General features: G+C 50.0%; 1 protein-coding gene across 3 annotated transcripts in view; it reads left to right on the plus strand.

The window, feature by feature from the left end:
* The window catches only part of RAB37 (RAB37, member RAS oncogene family), a 58695-nt gene that overhangs the window by 36135 nt on the left and 4575 nt on the right, over positions 1–17985 (plus strand). For 2 of the 3 annotated variants that reach the window (XM_063081196.1, XM_063081198.1), the window contains exon 1: positions 15436–15528. In XM_063081196.1, the coding sequence (XP_062937266.1) occupies positions 15436–15528 (93 nt within the window). Of the gene's footprint in view, positions 1–9523; positions 9635–15435; positions 15529–17985 lie in introns of those variants that run through there. The other variant, XM_063081197.1, reaches the window with a different exon arrangement.

Here is a 17985-nt window from a genome sequence, read left to right on the forward strand (position 1 = left end):
ACAGACGACCTTTTCAGAACCCAGCCTGTTCATAGACGGAGGAGCTCCTGTGCTGAAAGGGCCATTTTCGTTGGCTCTCTCCCACCCTGCAACAGATGTTCTACAAGAAGTTCATTGCAAGGCCCACTGAGAATTATGAAAACCAAAGTCTAAAATAGATAGAACTGAAGAAAACCAAAGAACTCTCAGCAGAGAAGCAACAGGAAAGAGCTTTTGGCCAGATTTCCTCAGACCGAGCCGACAGGTGCTCAGGCCAGGGGCCTTGCCGGCTGTGCCACCAGTGTAGCTGTGGCTCTGCTGAGAGCCCACCTGGGCCAAGCTCAGTGACGCTTCTAGGGATTTGCCACAAAGCTGACAGAGAATAAACATCAGCACCCCTTGCTCGATCAAGCTCTTTTCAAAGTCCTATACCAAGCTTTGTATTCATAATTTTCCGATCATGCCCCCAGAATTGCACCAGCTTCCAGCCCATGGTACATGGATGAATGATCACTCCCTAGATATATGACCTTTGACTTTGTAGTTCTTCTCACTAAGAGGCAGTCTATTTCCACACCCCCTTGACTCTGGGCCAGATACGTGACCTACTTCACCCAATAAAATGCAGCAGAAGTGAAGGGCTTCTGACCCCAGCTGTGAAGGCTTCCATGGGGAAGATGCACCCTGGCCGGCCTGCTGGGTGGACATCAGGGACCCATGGAGCACAGCCAAGCTGCCCAGATGACAGCCTATGGACCCCCAGACACGCGAGGGAGACCACCTGAGAACAGAACAGCCACCTATGCTAAACTGACAACGCACAAACTTGCATGCCACTGAGTTTGGGGCAGTTTGTTGTAGCAATAGAAAACTAAAAGACCCCACAAAAACTAGACCCACCTGACAGCAGCTGTGCAGCCCTCCGCTCTGTATAGCCTCAGCTGCCCAGCTGCCAGTGCATGGCGTCTGCCTGCTCTGGGCCCCTCCTCCTTTCCATCCTTCCCTCCCAGCTCTCACAATGGCCCCTCCTGCCTCTCCTGCCCCCAGCCCCCACTCTCGCCACTCCCTCTGCGATGTTCAGATCACAGCAGACCTCAGACCTCTAGAGCCATCTGTGGCTTGTGATTCAAAATAACGTTTGTCTAACTTACGGAAGCAATACATATTCATTTTAGTGAAATAAATTGTGAAATACAGATAAGGTTATATACACACATTTAGTTGCCCCTTGATGGAGTTTGGATGTGTTGTCCCCTCCAAACCTCATGTGGAAATTTGATCCCCGGTGTGGTAGTGTTGGAAACTGATTCAGTCATGTGGGCAGATCCCTCATGAATGGATTAATGCTCTGCTGAGAGCCCACCTGGGCCAAGCTCAGTGACACTTCTAGGGATTTGCCACAAAGGGTAATGAGTGAGTTCTGCTCTATTAGTTCCCGCAAGAGCTGATTGTTTAAAGGACGCTGGCACCTCCTCTCTCTCTCTCTCTCTCTCTCTCTCTCTCTCTCTCTCTCTCTCTCTCTCTCTCTCTCTCTCTTGCTTCCTCTCGCCTCTGATTTGCTGGTACCTGTTGGCTGCCTGCTGTTTTCTGCCATGAGTAGAAGCAGCCTGAGGCCCACACCAGATGCGGCTGTCCCAGAATCATAAGCCAAATAAACCTCTGTTATTTATAAATCACCCAGTCTCAGGTTTGCTGTTATAGCAACACAAAACGGACTAATACACCCCTAGTCTCACCACTGTAAGATAATCACTTTGACACTAAGGTTTAGGGGGCTGGCCAGTTAGCTCAGTTTGTTAGAGCACGGTTGTTATAACACCCAGTTCAAGGATTCTGATCCCAATACCAGCCAGCTGCCAAAAACAAATAAATAAAATAAAATAAATAAAAATGTAAAAAGCATATTTTTAAAGAAAGGAAAGAAAGATTTAAAAATTAAGGTTTATTCATCTTTTATCTCTTCCTGCAGAAATGCATGGTTTATTCCAGAAATCAAATGGAGGAGCTGATGTGTTGTATAAGCTTATATCACTCAATGTTCAACAGATTTTCATGGTACACAACACTGTCTACTACGGAAAAGATATTCTATAAAAAATACCACCAAGAAGGTAAAAGCTTATATCTGGTTTTCAATCATTGGAAGGCCAACTCAAACTTTTATTTTGTGGACACGCATCCAGGGATTGCAATCCCAAACTTCTCTTGGTTATTTGGACTTGCAAACTACAGATAATCTTTTCAGAACCCAACTTCTTTATAGGAGGAGGAGCTCCTGTATCCAAAGGGCCAGTTTAGTTGGATCTCTCCCAGTCTGAAATAGAAGTCCACAAGGGCTGTATCGCCAGTGGGTAGATCTGCATGTGGCACATAGTAGGTCTTCAACGAATATTGATAGAGAATGAATAAATGAGTGCACTATTTTTATCGCATTGTCATTCTGCCCCTAGCCCTGTAAGCTCTGCTGGGAGACTCTGTCTAGCATCCAAGAACCAGTCTCTGTTCTTATAAACCATACCATTCTCAGCAACCATTCCTGAACCTTTTCAGTTCACCAAGAACCCAATTGCACTTCATCTTTTCTGCCCACTTTGCTATGCTCCATAGTTTGCATAGTTATCACATTGAATCCTCATTACAAATCTTGGGGAAAGGTGATAGTATTCCCATTTTCAGATTCAGAAATTGAGGGTCATAGAGCAAGTGACTTGCCAAAGGTCACAGAGCTAGTAAATGGCAGAGTCAGGATTCAAACCCAGGTCTGGCTCGTATAAGCAGGCCATGGTGCTTCCCTCTTGGGGGGTCAGAGTGGGGAGAGAGAGACAGAGACAGGAGACGGCTGCCCTTTGATCCTCTTCAGTGGAGATGATGAAGAAGGAACCTGACATCAAAGAGTTGATAAGACAGAGAATCCTGGAGCTGGTTGTCATCAGGGTGTCCACTCCAAGGTTGTTTTTCAAACAGGTTTCCCAGAAATGAAAGAATGTTTTGTCATGAATTGGAGATCTATTTAACAAGGCAAAGAACTGATACCACCAACCTTGAACATGTTCGAGATCTAATGCCCTTTTTCTGCAGTCTATGGAATGGGAGATTGGATCTCATCTAAGTTCTTGTCCAGGAATTCAGGCAGAGGCAAAGCTTAATTTTGAGAAAAACACAGGTCTCCAAAGAGCGGTATTATGGTTTGAATGTTTGTGTTCCCCAAAATTCATATGTTGAAATCCTAACCCCCAGTGTGATGGTGTTAGGGGGTGGGGCCTTTGGGAGGTGACAAAGTCATGAGGATGGAGCCCTCATGAATGGGACTAGTCCCCTTGTAAAAGAGACCCAGAGAGCTCTGCCACCTCTTCCACCCTGTGACCACACAGTGAGAAGGTCCTCTGTGAGGAAGGGCCCCTCACCAGACACCGAATCTGCTGGTGGCTTCATCTTCGACATCCCAGCCTCCAGAGCTGTGAGAAATTAATTTCTGTTGTTTATGAGCTACACACTTGACAGTATTTTGGTATATCAACCCCAAGGGACTAAGACAGTGGGTTAACCCTCTCTGAGGACAAGAAGACAAAAGGCTCTGTGGCTTTCAGGACAGAGCCTCTGTCTCCTTTGCCATCTGCCTCTCAGGTATCTGAGATGTATTACACTTGCTGAAACAACAGGAGCTCTCTGGTACCCTCAATCAACCATGGTCTGAAAATATTAAATGGAAAATTCCAGAAATAAACAATTCCTAAGTTTTAAATTGTGCACCGTTCTGAGTAATGTGATGAGATTTCACACAATCCTGCTACACCTCACCCAGGACATGCACCATTCCTTTGCCCAACAGATCCCCACTGTCTATGCCACCTGCCCCAAAGTGCAAGAGTAGTGATGCTGGCAAACTGTTATAATCATTCTGCTTTATTAGTACTTATTGCTATTAATCTCTTAATGTGTCTAATTTATAAATTAAACTTTATCGTAGGTATGTATGTATAGGAAAAAACATAGTACATATAGAGTTCAGTACTACGTGTGGTTTCAGGCATCCACTGCAGGTTTTGAAAAGGATCCCCCACAAATAAGTGGGGACTATTGTAGCTGCAGGTCTTGAAAAGGATCCCCCACAAATAAGTGGGGACTATCGTAGCTGCAGGTCTTGAAAAGGATCCCCCACAAATAAGTGGGGACTATCATAGCTGCAATTCAAGCTCCCTCTGCCCAGAAAGTTTGATCTTTTTTTAAGCACTAATTAATGAGCTAGATTTATTTAGAAAAATAAAACAAGCATTTGTTCAGCAACAGTTAGGCTAAACATTGGCATACCTCTTCGCTTTCCAAAGTTATCCTACACAACGTGCCTCCCTAACACATTACACAGACTTTTTTCCAATTACAAAAGTAATGTGTGTTGATTATAGAAAAATAATGAAATACAGATGAACACAAAGAATGCATTTTTAAATCACTCCTAATCCTACCACACGGAGATAACACTGTTAAATACATGTACGTGTACCCATTGCCAGTCTTTTGTTCTTCTGTAGAGAAGCAATTTATTCCAGGTTAAATAAAGTGTGACTCATGTATGTATTTACTTCACCAACTGGACTGTTACATTTATTAGGGCTTTTTAATAAAGGAAAAATATAAAAAGAAAACATGGCAGCAGGGCAAGTTGATAATTTTGGAGGCTATGCATGTATGGGGGCAGAGAAACAGAAACAGGAGGATATATGCAGAGAGAGAGAGAGATTTATTTCAAGGAATTGAGAGATTTATTTCAAGGAATTGGCTCACACAACTGTGGGGGCTGGCAAGTCCAAAATCTGCAGGGCAGACTAGAAGCCTGGAAATCCTTGGGCAGGAGCTGATGCTGCAGTCTTGAGACAGAATTTCTCCTTCCTTGGGGAAACTTCAGCTTTGTTCTTAAAGTCTTTCAATTAATCGGGTGATGCCCACCAAGATTATTGAAGACTTAAAATCAACTAATTGTAGATATTAACCAACATCAACAAAATACCTTCAGCAACATCTAGTGTTGAATTGAATAACTGGGACTACAGCCTAGCCAAGTGGACACATAAAACTAACCATTTATACACACACATGAAATATATCTATTCATATCCTTTGTTCATTTTTCTACTGAGATTTTCTTCTGAGAGCTCTGTACATCATGAGAGATATTAACCCTTTGTCGTGTATCTTGCATATATCTTATGTTCCCTGTTTCATTTCTCATTTGAGCTCGTTTCTGGTATCTTCTGTCAACCAGAACATTTTTATTTCTATATAGCAGATCTATCAATCTTTTCTTTGTAGCATTGAAATTTCCTGTTTTGTTTAAGAAGGTCACCCAGAGCCACTTTAGGAACCGTAGAAACCACCCATCCATCTAAGTTCTCTAAGTGTGCCCTTGAATGCTGGAGTCACAGGAAAGAAGCCTACTTAGACAGTATTAGCCAGCTACCATCTAGAGCTCCACTGAAGAATGATTTAATGTAAGGCCCCTGTTTTTATCAAGGGTCGATACAGCAGCTACAAGAAAAGCTTTGCATCTTTTGCGAAACTGCAAAGGCCCGTTTTGTTATTCAGGGCCCCTTGTATAAGAATCCACAGAACATAGTTCTCTCAGCCTGCTGCCAGGAGAAAATATTCTTTGACTGAAAGGACACAGGCGTTTTTTGTCAGACAAGTACCACACACCATCTGGTTTCCCATTTTGTCTTGACTGCCAGGAAATCTAGAACCAAGTGCAATGCTCAAATGCAGTAACAATCCAGCCTCACTCTGGGGTGGAAGATTTGTCCCCCAAACCACCCCCTTACACACATGCACACGCATGCGTGCACGCACGCACACACACACACACACACACACACACATACACACATACACACACACATACACATTTTTCCTCTGTATATTTTCTCAGGCACTATCTTGAACTGCCCACTCATACATACAGTTTTTCTTTTAAACCACCTCAAATCCTCTTTGGAAGTAGATGATGCACAAATGAAGACAGAAACAAAATGACTTCAGAAGAAAGAACAAAGACACTTGTCTGAATGGTGGCAAAGCTGACAAAGAGGTTTTCGTCAGAACCACAATTAATTAACATTTTCATAAATGCTATGGAAAAGGGAAGGCACGGTGAAAAATCTGCATCCAAAATTTGACATTTGGCTTCTCCAAGCAGTGAACTTGAGAGCTAACTGGAGAAACTTCAGATAAATCCCAGCAGAGGTTGAGTGGAGAGAGAAACTCCACTGTGTATCTAAGGCAAGGATTTAGGCAGACCCATCCCTAACATTTGGGGGACCGGGGCTAGAGTACAGATGGAGGCACACATACCATATGTCATAATATTTTAACATTCTGAATCAAGCTAAAAAATGTAGTTTGATTTAGAATCAAGGGTGTTCAGTCTTCCCACCTGGATAAAATACCTTCCTACTAACCTGGAAGCCAGTTAGAATGTAGGATTCTCAGAAGTTCCACACCAAAACGTGACAGCTTAGGGACAGCCAGCCCCGAGTCCCCAACCCCTCCCTCACAAGCTGCTCTCCTTCTCTTCCCCCTTCTGCACACCCCAATCCCAAAGACTCTCAGGAGAATGTATGTGGATACCCCAGGCTGCACATCCAAGTTCTCTCCACACCCCTGCAGCAGCCACCCCTCGGCCACTCCTCAAACCTAGGGATACAACACAAGCTGTGAGCTTGGGGCACAGCGTAGTTTATAGGAGGGACGTGAGCCTTTGGCCCTGTGAACCCCTGGCCTCATGGGGAGGAGCACAGACAGAAGAGGGACAGGTCTAAGGGAGGTTCTAGATTTAGGGGGAAATAATTCAACAATGCTTGTAAATCTATCAGCTCTGAGCTCTCCATTGTGGCCCAGATAAAAAGTTCTTGGAGTCCCTGTCAACAGATTCCTGATGCTGCTAAAAAAAACCAGCATGAGAGCCATCATCCTCCCCTGCCCTGAGCCAGGATGCAGCTGGATCTGAAATGGTGAAATCTGGGTGCACCCCTGGACCATCCCCACTGAACCAGAAGTCCCAAGAAGATGGGAGTTTCCTACTAGGAGAGAAGAAAAGAAAGGAAAAGGATAAAAGGGAAAAGAATTAGAATCAGTTATATCCTTTAGGAAATAAATGAGGTGAACACAGATGGGCTTATTCCTCACATTCTGGAATATTCTCTCTAGGAAGAGCTTCGTAAAGCCTGAGAAAGTTAGATCTGAGATGTAAATTATTAAAGCCACTGCACATAGCAAACAAATGGAGCTCTTTAACCCAGGAGGAAATAAGAGCAGAATAGAATTTGGTCTGGGAGGTGGGGGTGGGGGAACCATAGTCAAGGAACATCCAAAGTCAACATCATGTAAAACCCTAGGTTCAACATGCCCTGGTACTGATTCCCTCCAATGTCACTGTCAACTGAACAGTGGTTGGGGCCCAAGGAGACCCTGCCAACCTCTATGTTTTTATGTTTTGGGTTGTTTCTTTTTTTTAAATCTTTCTGTTTCTGCAAGTCCAGCTAAAGTTTGCACCTCCTAAGCCTTTCCAATGACCTTAATGCTTGTTTTTGGAAAGTGGCTATTGTCCACTTTGAAACTAAGGCATTTGTCCACTCATTCATTCACTCACAGAGGGTACCAGCCTCTGGATGCATGCATATTTCTTCCCTGTTGCTTATGATTTTCTTTCAAATATTTTACCTGAAATTCCAGGCTAATTCTCATTCCTACTTCCTCCCAGTACAGACCTCGCAGAGGAAATTGGCCATCCACCTCTTCCCCAAAATCTGCTTCTCTTTGAAATGTTATCCGCTCCAAGGCCTTGTTCCAGAGCCAGGTGTGAACTCTTCCCAAGGCACAGACCCAGATATCTGATTTTGTTTTATTCCACAGGCATTTTGGGGGGACTTTCTCATACAAGGAGATCCATGGACATTCTATTAGTCCAGGTCTTCCAAGAAGCAGATGCCAAAAGGGAATTAAATGTGCAAGGATTTTATTAGGGGAAATACCTGTGAGAGAAATGGGCTAGAGGCCAGGAGAGCCATCAGACCATGATCTAAGTCTGACCCCAGGGAGGGAGTCCTTGAGCTGAAGCTGCCGCTAGAGGAGTCCTGTGTCTCCTGGGAGCAGGCCTGCCCCGGTGTCCCTGCCATGCTCTGCCTCTGGCTGGGAATTGCCTATGGGGAGCGTGGACTTGGCACAAACACAGCAATGATGGGTTTCAGAGTGCAGCAGCAGGTACCCCAGGCCGGTTATGCCCCTGTGGTTGGAAGACTGTGAGGCTGAGTGGAAAAAAATATGCATCGTTTGGTTTTTCTCTGCCCTCGGCACAGTCAGCAACACATAAGACCGACTTTCAATGTCTGTTACTAAATGTGTGGGGACCTCACTCCGCTCACAAGCAAGCCAGCAATTCTGCAGCGGGCACCAGCTGGGTGTCCTCCAATTCAATTCCAACACCATCTCCCTGGAGATAGTGTCTGATCCACAGGCTGAGGGCTCAGCCCCCAAGCCTGCCCCCGAATTCAGATGCCAGTCTCAAGTCCAGGCCTCTGGAATTTCTGACTAACCAGCTATAAATCAGGGTTCCCACAACCCCCTCCTCGGGTTCAGTTAGTTTGCTTGAGCGGCTCAGAGAAATCAGGGAAGCACGTACTTATGTTTACCGGTTTCTTATAAAGGATATCACAAAGGATAGGATGAAGAGATGCATAGGGCGAGGTGTAGGGGAAGGGGCACGGAGCTTCCTAACCCCCCCCCGTGCGCCACCCTCCAGGAACCTCCACGTGTTCAGTTATCCAGAAGGTCCCCGAACCCAGGCCTCTTGGCTTTATACGGAGGCTTCGTTACACAGGTATGATTGATTAAATCATTGGCCACCAGTGACCGACTTAACCTTCAGCCCAAGTCTTGCCTTGGTCTTTGCTGTGACCAGCCCCCATCCTGAAGCTAAGCGGGGTGCAGGGCGAAGACCTAATGTATATTTTCACAATATCACAGAAGCACATTCCCACGGTCACCTCAAACACTCACTAACTCTTGTGGGAAGGAAATTTCCTCTGTTCATCAAAGCCTTCTTCAGTGATTTCGATAGAAAATTAAGAGTTTGGGGCTGGCCCGTGGCTCACTTGGGAGACTGTGGTGCTGATAACACCAAGGCCACGGGTTTGAATCCCTGTATAGGGATGGCTGGTTGGCTCACTTGGGAGAGCGTGGTGCCGACAACACCAAGTCAAGGGTTAAGATCCCCTTACCGGTCATCTTTAAAAAAAAAGAAAGAAAGAAAGAAAGAAAATTAAGAATTTGGTGTGTTTGTGTGTATTTGTGTGGGAGCATGTGTTTGTGTGTGTGCACCTGTGTCTAAATGCCTGTGCATGTCTGTGTATATGTATGTGTGTGTGTCTGTCTGTACATTTACTTGTGTGTCTATGTATGTGTCTATGAGTGTGTGTGCTCCCACAGCCACAACAACGTCTCCGAGGCCTGACTCACACCACAGGCCTTCACGTCTCTCTCTGTTGCCCCCTTTCAGACCATCCTGGTGGGCGACAGTGGCGTGGGAAAGACATCTCTGCTGGTTCAGTTCGACCAGGGCAAGTTCATCCCAGGCTCTTTCTCGGCCACGGTGGGCATCGGATTCACGGTAAGCACTCGCTGGCTCTTCAGGGTCCCAGCAGGAAACAGATGGACACTCACATTGGATCATTGAAGGAAGTTTAATGAGAAAACTGTTTCCCAAGATGTGGGCAGGGTGTTGGATAACAGGAAGGACAGTGCGGTGCCCTTGGGTAGAGAGGGGCTCCATTCTACCTCTAGTGTAAAGGGCGAGGGGAGGAAACCCTCCCAGAACCTAGGGAGGGGCAAAGAGAGCTGGTAGGTGAGCCACTTGGCAGGAGCTATGTGACCTTCAGTGCAGGGACACAGCAGCCCATGGGAACCCCTGGGGGATAGCCAGGGGAGCAAATCTCCCTGTCCCACCTCACTTTCCTGCCGCTCCCCCCATCTCCTTCTGGGGCTCCCCATTGGTTAATGCAACTAGAAGCTAGAAAGCAAAGGACTATCTTGATATAGATAGCTCAGGTCAGCCCTCCAAGACAAGAAGAATGTGGAGGGACAAAGGAATGACAAAATTTTAAGTATAGTCCAAACTTAGCATTGTCACATGGGTCCCAAGCAGCTGGCAGGCCAAGGGTTAATGTTCCATTTTTAGCCCTCTGTCTCTCCCTGGCACAGCGCAGGGGGAAGCTAAGATTAAGGAAGAATCTCGAGCTTTCTGTACCCACAGCCCCTCTGCAGGCCAAGGAGTCCTTTCTCTGCCACACATCTTTCACCTTGCCTGAGCTGCTCTTGGCTACCCTTCAAATCTTGGGAAGACCATGGGAGAGGAATTTGCTCCTCTCTCAGACTGTGGCAGGGGCAGCAGAGTCCTTTGTTGGGGTCTCCAGAATCCTGGTGTCCAGAGATGAGGAAGAGCAAAGATTGCTTCTTGGACAGAGTGAGGCCAGCCTCTGGGACCAAGCAGAGCACAGGGACTGTAAGGTTGCCCCCGGGGCTGGGACACAGCAGTGTCTCCCTTGTGGGAAGAGAGAGAGGGAAACCCAGAAACTGGGCATATCCATTGGGTCACAATGAGAACATCAAAGGCCCAGAACGGACATGGCTTCAGCATGACAGTCCAGGAGGCAAATCAGAAGTGAGAGCCTGGAACGGATGTGTGCCTGGGCTCGGGACCAGCTGGGCCTGGGGAGCATGGGTAGGGCAGGGATGAGTCTGGGAGGCCAAGGGTGCCATGACAATCCTGAGGTCTTGAACCAGGGCACAGTTCAGCCTCATGGTCTCACCCACCTTTCTGTCTGTCTAACATGGAGGGCAGAGAGTATGGTGGATGCGGCATGGGTCTGCAGGCCGATTCACACTCCACAGACTGACGGGGTGGGATCGCCGAATTTTGCCACCAGCTCAGCAAGAAAAGGGAGGCGATCTCCTGCGAGAAGGAGGAACGTGTGTGGTTAAACCAAGGGCCCAAAGCAGCCTGAGATGGGACAGGTGGGGCCCTCTCGCTCTCCTCGGGGTGGGCTTCCTGGAGCCCCGGCTGTCTGCCTGAGGGCCCTGCCCGAGCCTGAGCCCAGGACACCTGGGTAAAGAGCATGACCTGGGGCCACAAACATGCTTAGAGCCTACTCCACAACTGGGACACAAGCCCAGGGGAGCCTCCACTGGGGATGGAGGGCGGTGGCAACAGCAGGTCATAGGAGGACACGTGACCATGACCTACCCCAGGCCAGCCACAGCTGCTCACTTCCATACAAAGAGATTTACAGCTCAGACTGGGAAAACGTCTGTCTCACCTGAAGGCCCCCTTCAATGCAGCCCTCTGTCCAATGTTAGGGACCTTCCATTCCTTCCCTGCCCAGAGATAGGTCTATTTCCATGTGTCATTCACACAGAGATTTTAAGTACCACTTGTAGCTGGCAATTTGCAAGCAGCCTGTGGCTAGCCTGGCTGTAGACTCATGCGTGATGTTAACTGAGGCAGAAGGGGCCCCTGAACTCCTGCTGACCTGGCTCCTGAGGCCAAGTACAGCCTGGGAAACAGAGCAGGGATGGAGCCTTTGGTCTTCCAGTTGAGGAGATAAAGAGGCGTGGGGTGACAACCTGGGGCAAGCCCTGGCCCCAGAAACTACTGGGCCCTTGCGTTCTGGAAATGGGGCCCACCCAGGTCCTGTGTACATGTCTCTCAAATCAAGGCCTCCCCAAATCCCCCAGCAACAGCTCGATCAGCCTGGCTGCAGAGTCCTGTTGGTGGGTTTACTGGGGCGCTAATGTCAATGGGGTTCACATAGTAGTCTTTCCAGCCAGCCCCTGTCCTATCCCAGTTCAGATCTTCTTTGTTATTTCTTGCCTCAGTTTCCCCCAAATTCTCCAGTCTTGCCTAAACACTGCTGCAAAATTCATGTTCCAAAAGCCTTGCCCTACTCATCCCCCACCCAAAACCTTCAGTGGCTCACTATTGCCTTCCAAATAAGCTCTAAATCCCTCCTCTGCTGGTCAAGGTATTGCACAGTTGAGAGAATAGTGTTTTCCAAACACTCCTTTAGTGCACATGAAAACCTCTGGGGGAAGCTTGTCTGAAATATAGATTCTGTGCCTACCACAGTCATGCTGCTTCAGTAGGACTGGGCTGGGGACCCAGAATCTGCATTTAGACATGCACCAGGTGCTCCGATGGAGTGGTCCATGTGTTCCATTTTGTGAAACATGAGTTTAGGCCCCGTCCCTACAGCCTCTGTCCTAGTCTCCCTACATGCGCCCACTGGGCTGCACTGTCCCATCCACCTGAACATCAGGGAGGACTCCCTGGATCCCCTTGGATGCACGCAAACATCCTCCTCTGAACAAGCATGAGGTTTTCACGTGACACTCAGTGCTTCCTCTATCAGGAAGTGTGTGACTGTGGGGGTGTGACCAGCAGTACAAGAGGGCAGATAAATCTGTCTGGCGGAGGTATGCAGTTCATACTGAGGGTGATGAGAGGTGCTGGGGGTGATTTATGGAGTGATATGTGCACTTGGTGATGATATAAGGTAGGGGATCAATGCGAGAGGGGTGTGTTTGTGCAGTGATGTGACATGTGTGTTCACAATGTGATGCGAATTGTGTCTGTAATTGCGGTGTGGTGACAGGTGTACATATGTTTGGTGTACAGTCAGGTATGTGTGTCTGGGGATCATGGGAGATATTGTGCATGTGTGATATGATATGAGGTGTGCCCGTGGTGTGTTGTGAACTGTGTGTGCTTATAGTGTGACGTGAGGGGTGTGTGTGTGTGTGTGTGTGTGTGTGTGTGTGTGTGGTAGATGTGAGGTGTGTGCATGCTGTGAAGGATGAGTGTGTCTGTGGTGTGACGTGAGGCGTGCGTGGGTTTGGGGAGAGGCACAGGCTGCCACAATGGTACACAGCATTAGAGTAGATGCTAGAGGCCTGGATTTCCCAGATGTCGTGTTCTGATCAGCCCTCTCCTAAAGCCCACATCTAAAGAGCCCCAGTTCCTTAGTGAGTCCCTCTTGTGCACAGCCAGCTCTGAACATTCCTGACCCCTGTCCCACTTCTGACTCACTCAAGGCTGCCCTTGAATACACCACAGGACATTACAATGTCCCACGGGACTGCATGTGTGCACTCTGCATATGACACTGCCCACGCGCCACAGACCCAGCAGGCCATGCAGGCGCCACCTAGAGAGCCGGCCAAGCCTCTCTCGTGTTCATGGACGTCTTCCCTCAGTCAGGCTAGTTCATCTAAACTCTAGTGCAGCATTGACACAAGACAGTGTGTTTATTTCTCTGCTACTTCTGGAGCAGTCACACTGATGTTCAACCTTTTCTATTCCAAACTACCACAGGACAGAGAGGGTCTCAGCAGAGTTAACAACACAAACCACAGTTGGAGGTTAAAGGTCCACATTCAAGGTGTTGCAGGACCACACTCCCTCTGAAGGCTCTAGGGGAGAATCCTCCTTGCCTCTTCCAGCTTCTGGTGGCTGCAGCCATCCTTGGTGTTCCTTGGCTTGTAGAGACATCACTCCAGTCTCTGCCTCTGTCTTCACATGGCTGCCTTCTCCCCGTGTGTCTTTTCTCTTGTTATGGTACAAGTCATATTGGATTAAGGCCCCACCCTATTCCAGTATGACCTCATCTTAGCTAATTATGGCTGCAATGACCTCATTTCCAAATAAGGTCACATTCTGAGTTACTGGGGTATCTTTTGGGGGACATGAGTTGGCCCATAACAGCATGGTGTGCGGTGGAAGGCGAGCAGGGGCATGTCATTTCCCCTCTCTCATTTCTCCTCAACCACTACCTTCTTGCACTGAAAACCCTCAGTCCAGCGGGATTCCTGTGTGAAGCCTCTGGAGCCCAGGAGCTCATGGCATTGAACAGACTGGGGCACTATTTGCAGCAAGAGCCTCTGGCATCCAAATAGCAACCCACAACAGATATCTGCAGGGTGCCAGGCAGCTTCTACTCTCCCATATATGGTTCCCTGTTTGAGTCCCACCCTATGCGCAGATGAGGTTATAGCACACCCACCTCCAGAAGAGATGGTCCAAGCTCCTGGCTCTACATGAGGTCTCCTCTGTCCCTGCTCTGAGCTCTTCTCCCAGCTGCCAGAAAAAAGCTCCAACTGATGCCAGAAATTACAGCGCTGGAGGCTGGTGTATACAGAGTCGGTCCCAACAAGGCCTGCAGCCATCCATACACCAGGCCTGCCCCTTGCCCCTCACCCACCACACCTAGGTTCAGGAGTACAGGTGCCCTCCCCTTTCCCTCCCACTCAACCCTCAGACAGTCCCTTTGTAATGCACCCATCCTGTTCCTTTGTGACCTGAAGGTGCTTGTTGAGAGTGTTGGGATGGGGGTAACCGAATGGTTGGCCCAGGCCACAGAGCCCCTGAACCCTACTATGGGCAACCCCGGACACACTCCCCACCCTCTGTCACCAAGAACTGCAAGGTTCCTAGGAGGTCCCGGCAACTCTGCTCAAAGTAATCCACGACTTCAAGGATTCATGTGGGACCTACTCGGTGCCAGGGTGAGGGCACTGTAAGAATAAGGTTGGCCCTGCCTTCAGGAGCCTTCACATTAAGAGGGGTGTGCCAGGAAGTCCACCTGCAAAGGCTCTCCCACGATGGGACATTCTGGGCACAGCCCAGCAGGTCAAAGGGAAATGAGTGCTGCTGGATACTATAGAGTCAAAGTCTTAGCACCAACCAGGGGCTCCAAAAACTGCAGGGCAAATATGCTTGTAGCACATCGGTAGGTAAACAAAACTATACTCAGATGAGTTTGGGCTGGGGTGCATTAGCAAAAGCGAAACTGCCTTGGCGCTACCGGCAGAATGCACGCCTCGTCTCAAACGCAGCGCCACCGGCTCAGAGGCGTCCCCAGCCTCCCCGCCCCCGGGCCACTTATTGATCGCCAGCTGTCAGGAGTTCGGGCGCCTCCTGCTGGCCGCGCTGCGCAACGGCAGCCGGAACCTCGGCGAGGGTCCCAGATCGCGAAGCGACCAGACCTTCCGCAGCAGGCTGGGTCCCCAAGGCGCGCTCCCCCGGCGGGAACTTAACCCTGCGGCTGGCGACCTTGGGGGACCGGCCCTGGGGATGGATTTGGCCCATGCCCTAAGAGCACGCAGCTGGACCACTGTTGCTCAGGGAGTCCGCCCACTCCTCCAGCGAGAGCCCTGCGGTCCTGCGCACCCCGGCGGGGCAGCTCGCTCCGGTCCGGTGCCGTCGAGTGGGGTGGTGGCAGGACGGAGGGAGGAGCCTATCGGGGTCCGGGCCGGGTCGGTGGAGGGGAGGAAGGAGTGGGTGGAGCCTGAGGCGGGGCCGTCCCTGCTCTGTCCCTAGCCAGCTGGCCCGCCTCAGCTCACCTCTCGTCCAGGGACATGACGGGCACGCCAGGCGCCGCTGCCACCCGGGATGGCGAGGCCCCCGAGCGCTCCCCGCCCTGCAGTCCAAGCTACGATCTCACGGGCAAGGTGGGTGGGCGCCGCACCCAGCGCTGGGGACTCCCGTGCCGGCTCAGAAGGACACATCCTTTGTCGTGAGACCCCCGCCCTCACTGGCCCAAGCCCCTTTCTGACTGCGTCTGGGTTGGACTCAGCCCTTCCCCAAGGCAGCCGGGTCTTCTAGGGGAGGGAGGGAGAAACGGAGCGTCAAGACATAGCCCCTGGCCCATCGCAACCTCTAGGGATCTGGGCTGGCTCGGTGGGGCAGGGCGAGGAAGATCGGAAGAACCGAGTGACTCCCCACTCGGCATACCCCCGACTCAACTTTTTTCTGCCATTCTGGCCAATAGGAGCCTTTGGGAACCGGGGTTCTTGGCAAGGAAGGGTTAAGTGCACATCCCTCCTGGGCACAGGCTTGACTTGCCAGGAAATAGGGACTGCTGAAGACCCAGAGAGGACGCCCCCTGGAGGGGGAGCAACTAGCGGTTACTGTCCTTTTCTGAGCTAAGTTGTCAGCTGAGACTGACATCTGGTCTAAAGGCTTTAGGTCCCCCTGCCGCCCGCAGGTCCTACCCCTCCCTTTCCACCCTCTCCAGGGACTGCCTTGCACCGTCCTCCCGGCAATGGGAAGCCCCTCCTTCCAGGAGGATGTTACTAGCCAACATGCAGGCCCCCCACCTGGGAGAGCTGTAAGGCAGCTCTCTAGTGCTTGTTCCCTCTACAGGGGTGCCCTGTACCAAAGCAGGTGGGGGTGGTGGTGGACACTGGTCTGCCTCCCCTCGTTCTGTACCCTTGGAGTGAGCAGGTACCAGACACTCTGAAAGAGATGCTCAGAGGGCCCAGAGCTTCCACTCTTCCTCTACAGGGTTGGATAGATGAGTAAGGGGCTGTCCTGGATCATGTTGCATGGCCTTGAAGGAGACCTGCCTCTTTCTGTGCCTTGGTTTGCTCCCCACATTCTCTCTGGAAACCTCAGGCCTCCATCCCAGGGTTTCAGGGGAAGCTCTGCAAGTCACCCACCCAGAGCCGTTGAGATAGGCATCCTGTGTGGGCTCATGGCAGGAAATGGGCCTCTGCACCCTAAGGGGAGGGGGAGCTGCTGATGGCCAGCCCCCAGGCTGGTGGGGACCGTTTGACCTCGTTGACCACCAGGCCAACTGGGCTGTTTGCCAAGGAGACGGCGAGGCTGGGCAGTTGTTTGTGTTTGTGGAATTGCCTAGCTGGGTGGGTGGCTGGTATCGTTTGCTCAAGGCAGCTGTGATCTGCAAAGTACACAGGCAATGGCCCTCCTTCTTCCTTCCCCCTCTGGGGCTGGGACCCAGGAGCCAGGGAGGAGCGCAGGCTCCAGGGAGCTCCCTACTCCCCACCCTTTCTACTGTCCCCTGGCCAAGCAGCATCTGCAGGAGAGTTGGCCGCCAGACTCCCCAGGCCTGTCCAGGACAGTCTCAGAGGAGCCTGGTAGGAGCTCCTTGGACCAGACCGGGAGGATAGAGGCCACAGGCAGGCAGTGCCCACCCCTGGGCCACTCTTCCCTGAGTCTTAGGTGGCTCATGCCAACATTAGGTGGAACCATGCAACAAAAAGGTTCAGGAATCTTCCCAAAGCCACAGTCAGCCATTTATAAACCAGAACCCCAGTTTTCATACACCTTCTACTCTGCCCCCCACCTCTCCACCAAAGTTAGCTAATCCCAATACCCCAGGCTCATGGTGGGAAAGCCTTTGGGCTCCATTGTCAAGTTCAGAGCCTCGAAAGTAACTCAAACCTACTCTCTACCTAGCCCATTAAGCTGTCTGACCAGCCAGTTGGGAAAATTCCAGCATTGAATCTAGACCCCTGTTCTCCAGGATTGAGGAATGACTGGACAAAGGGCTTCCCCTCCACCTTTCCTCCATGGTCCCCAGAGAAGATGAGCAGACTGGCCAGACGACAAAGAGGAGGGACACACCCCACCTCACACACTCTCACTCTGGAGCTCCTGCCTCATTATCTGCAGTGACCAAGAGATGCCAATTTGCAGCCATAAGGCCCACTTGAGAGACTTCTGCTAAAAGAACTTCAGACTAAACATCTCCCACTTCAGTATAAATTTCAACCTTCCCTAAGTCACACAACCCTTTTATAAACATAAAATATCATCAGAAACTTCCAAATAAGTGTTGTGACCAAGAAAACTCCAAACAATAGTAATTTTAGAATATGCCTGTGAAGGGGGCTGGCTGGTTAGCTCAGTTGATTAGAGCGCAGTGTTGGTTAACACCAAGGTCAAACGACCTTGAAAAAAAAAAAAACCAACATGCCTGTGCAAATGACAGTGCCGCCCCATCAGATCCCAATAGACTTCCTGGGGTGGGAATCCCTTTCCTGGCAGGATAGCCCTGCCCACACATGCCCACATGAGGGGAATACGCACAGAGAGGGACAGAATCCCTGCCCATTGTGGCGATGGGCAAGTGTGGCCAGAGTCTAGACCATGTGAATGTGGTG

The sequence above is a fragment of the Cynocephalus volans genome, chromosome 16 (assembly GCF_027409185.1).
Source record: "Cynocephalus volans isolate mCynVol1 chromosome 16, mCynVol1.pri, whole genome shotgun sequence".
NCBI classification, from domain to species: Eukaryota; Metazoa; Chordata; class Mammalia; order Dermoptera; family Cynocephalidae; genus Cynocephalus; species Cynocephalus volans.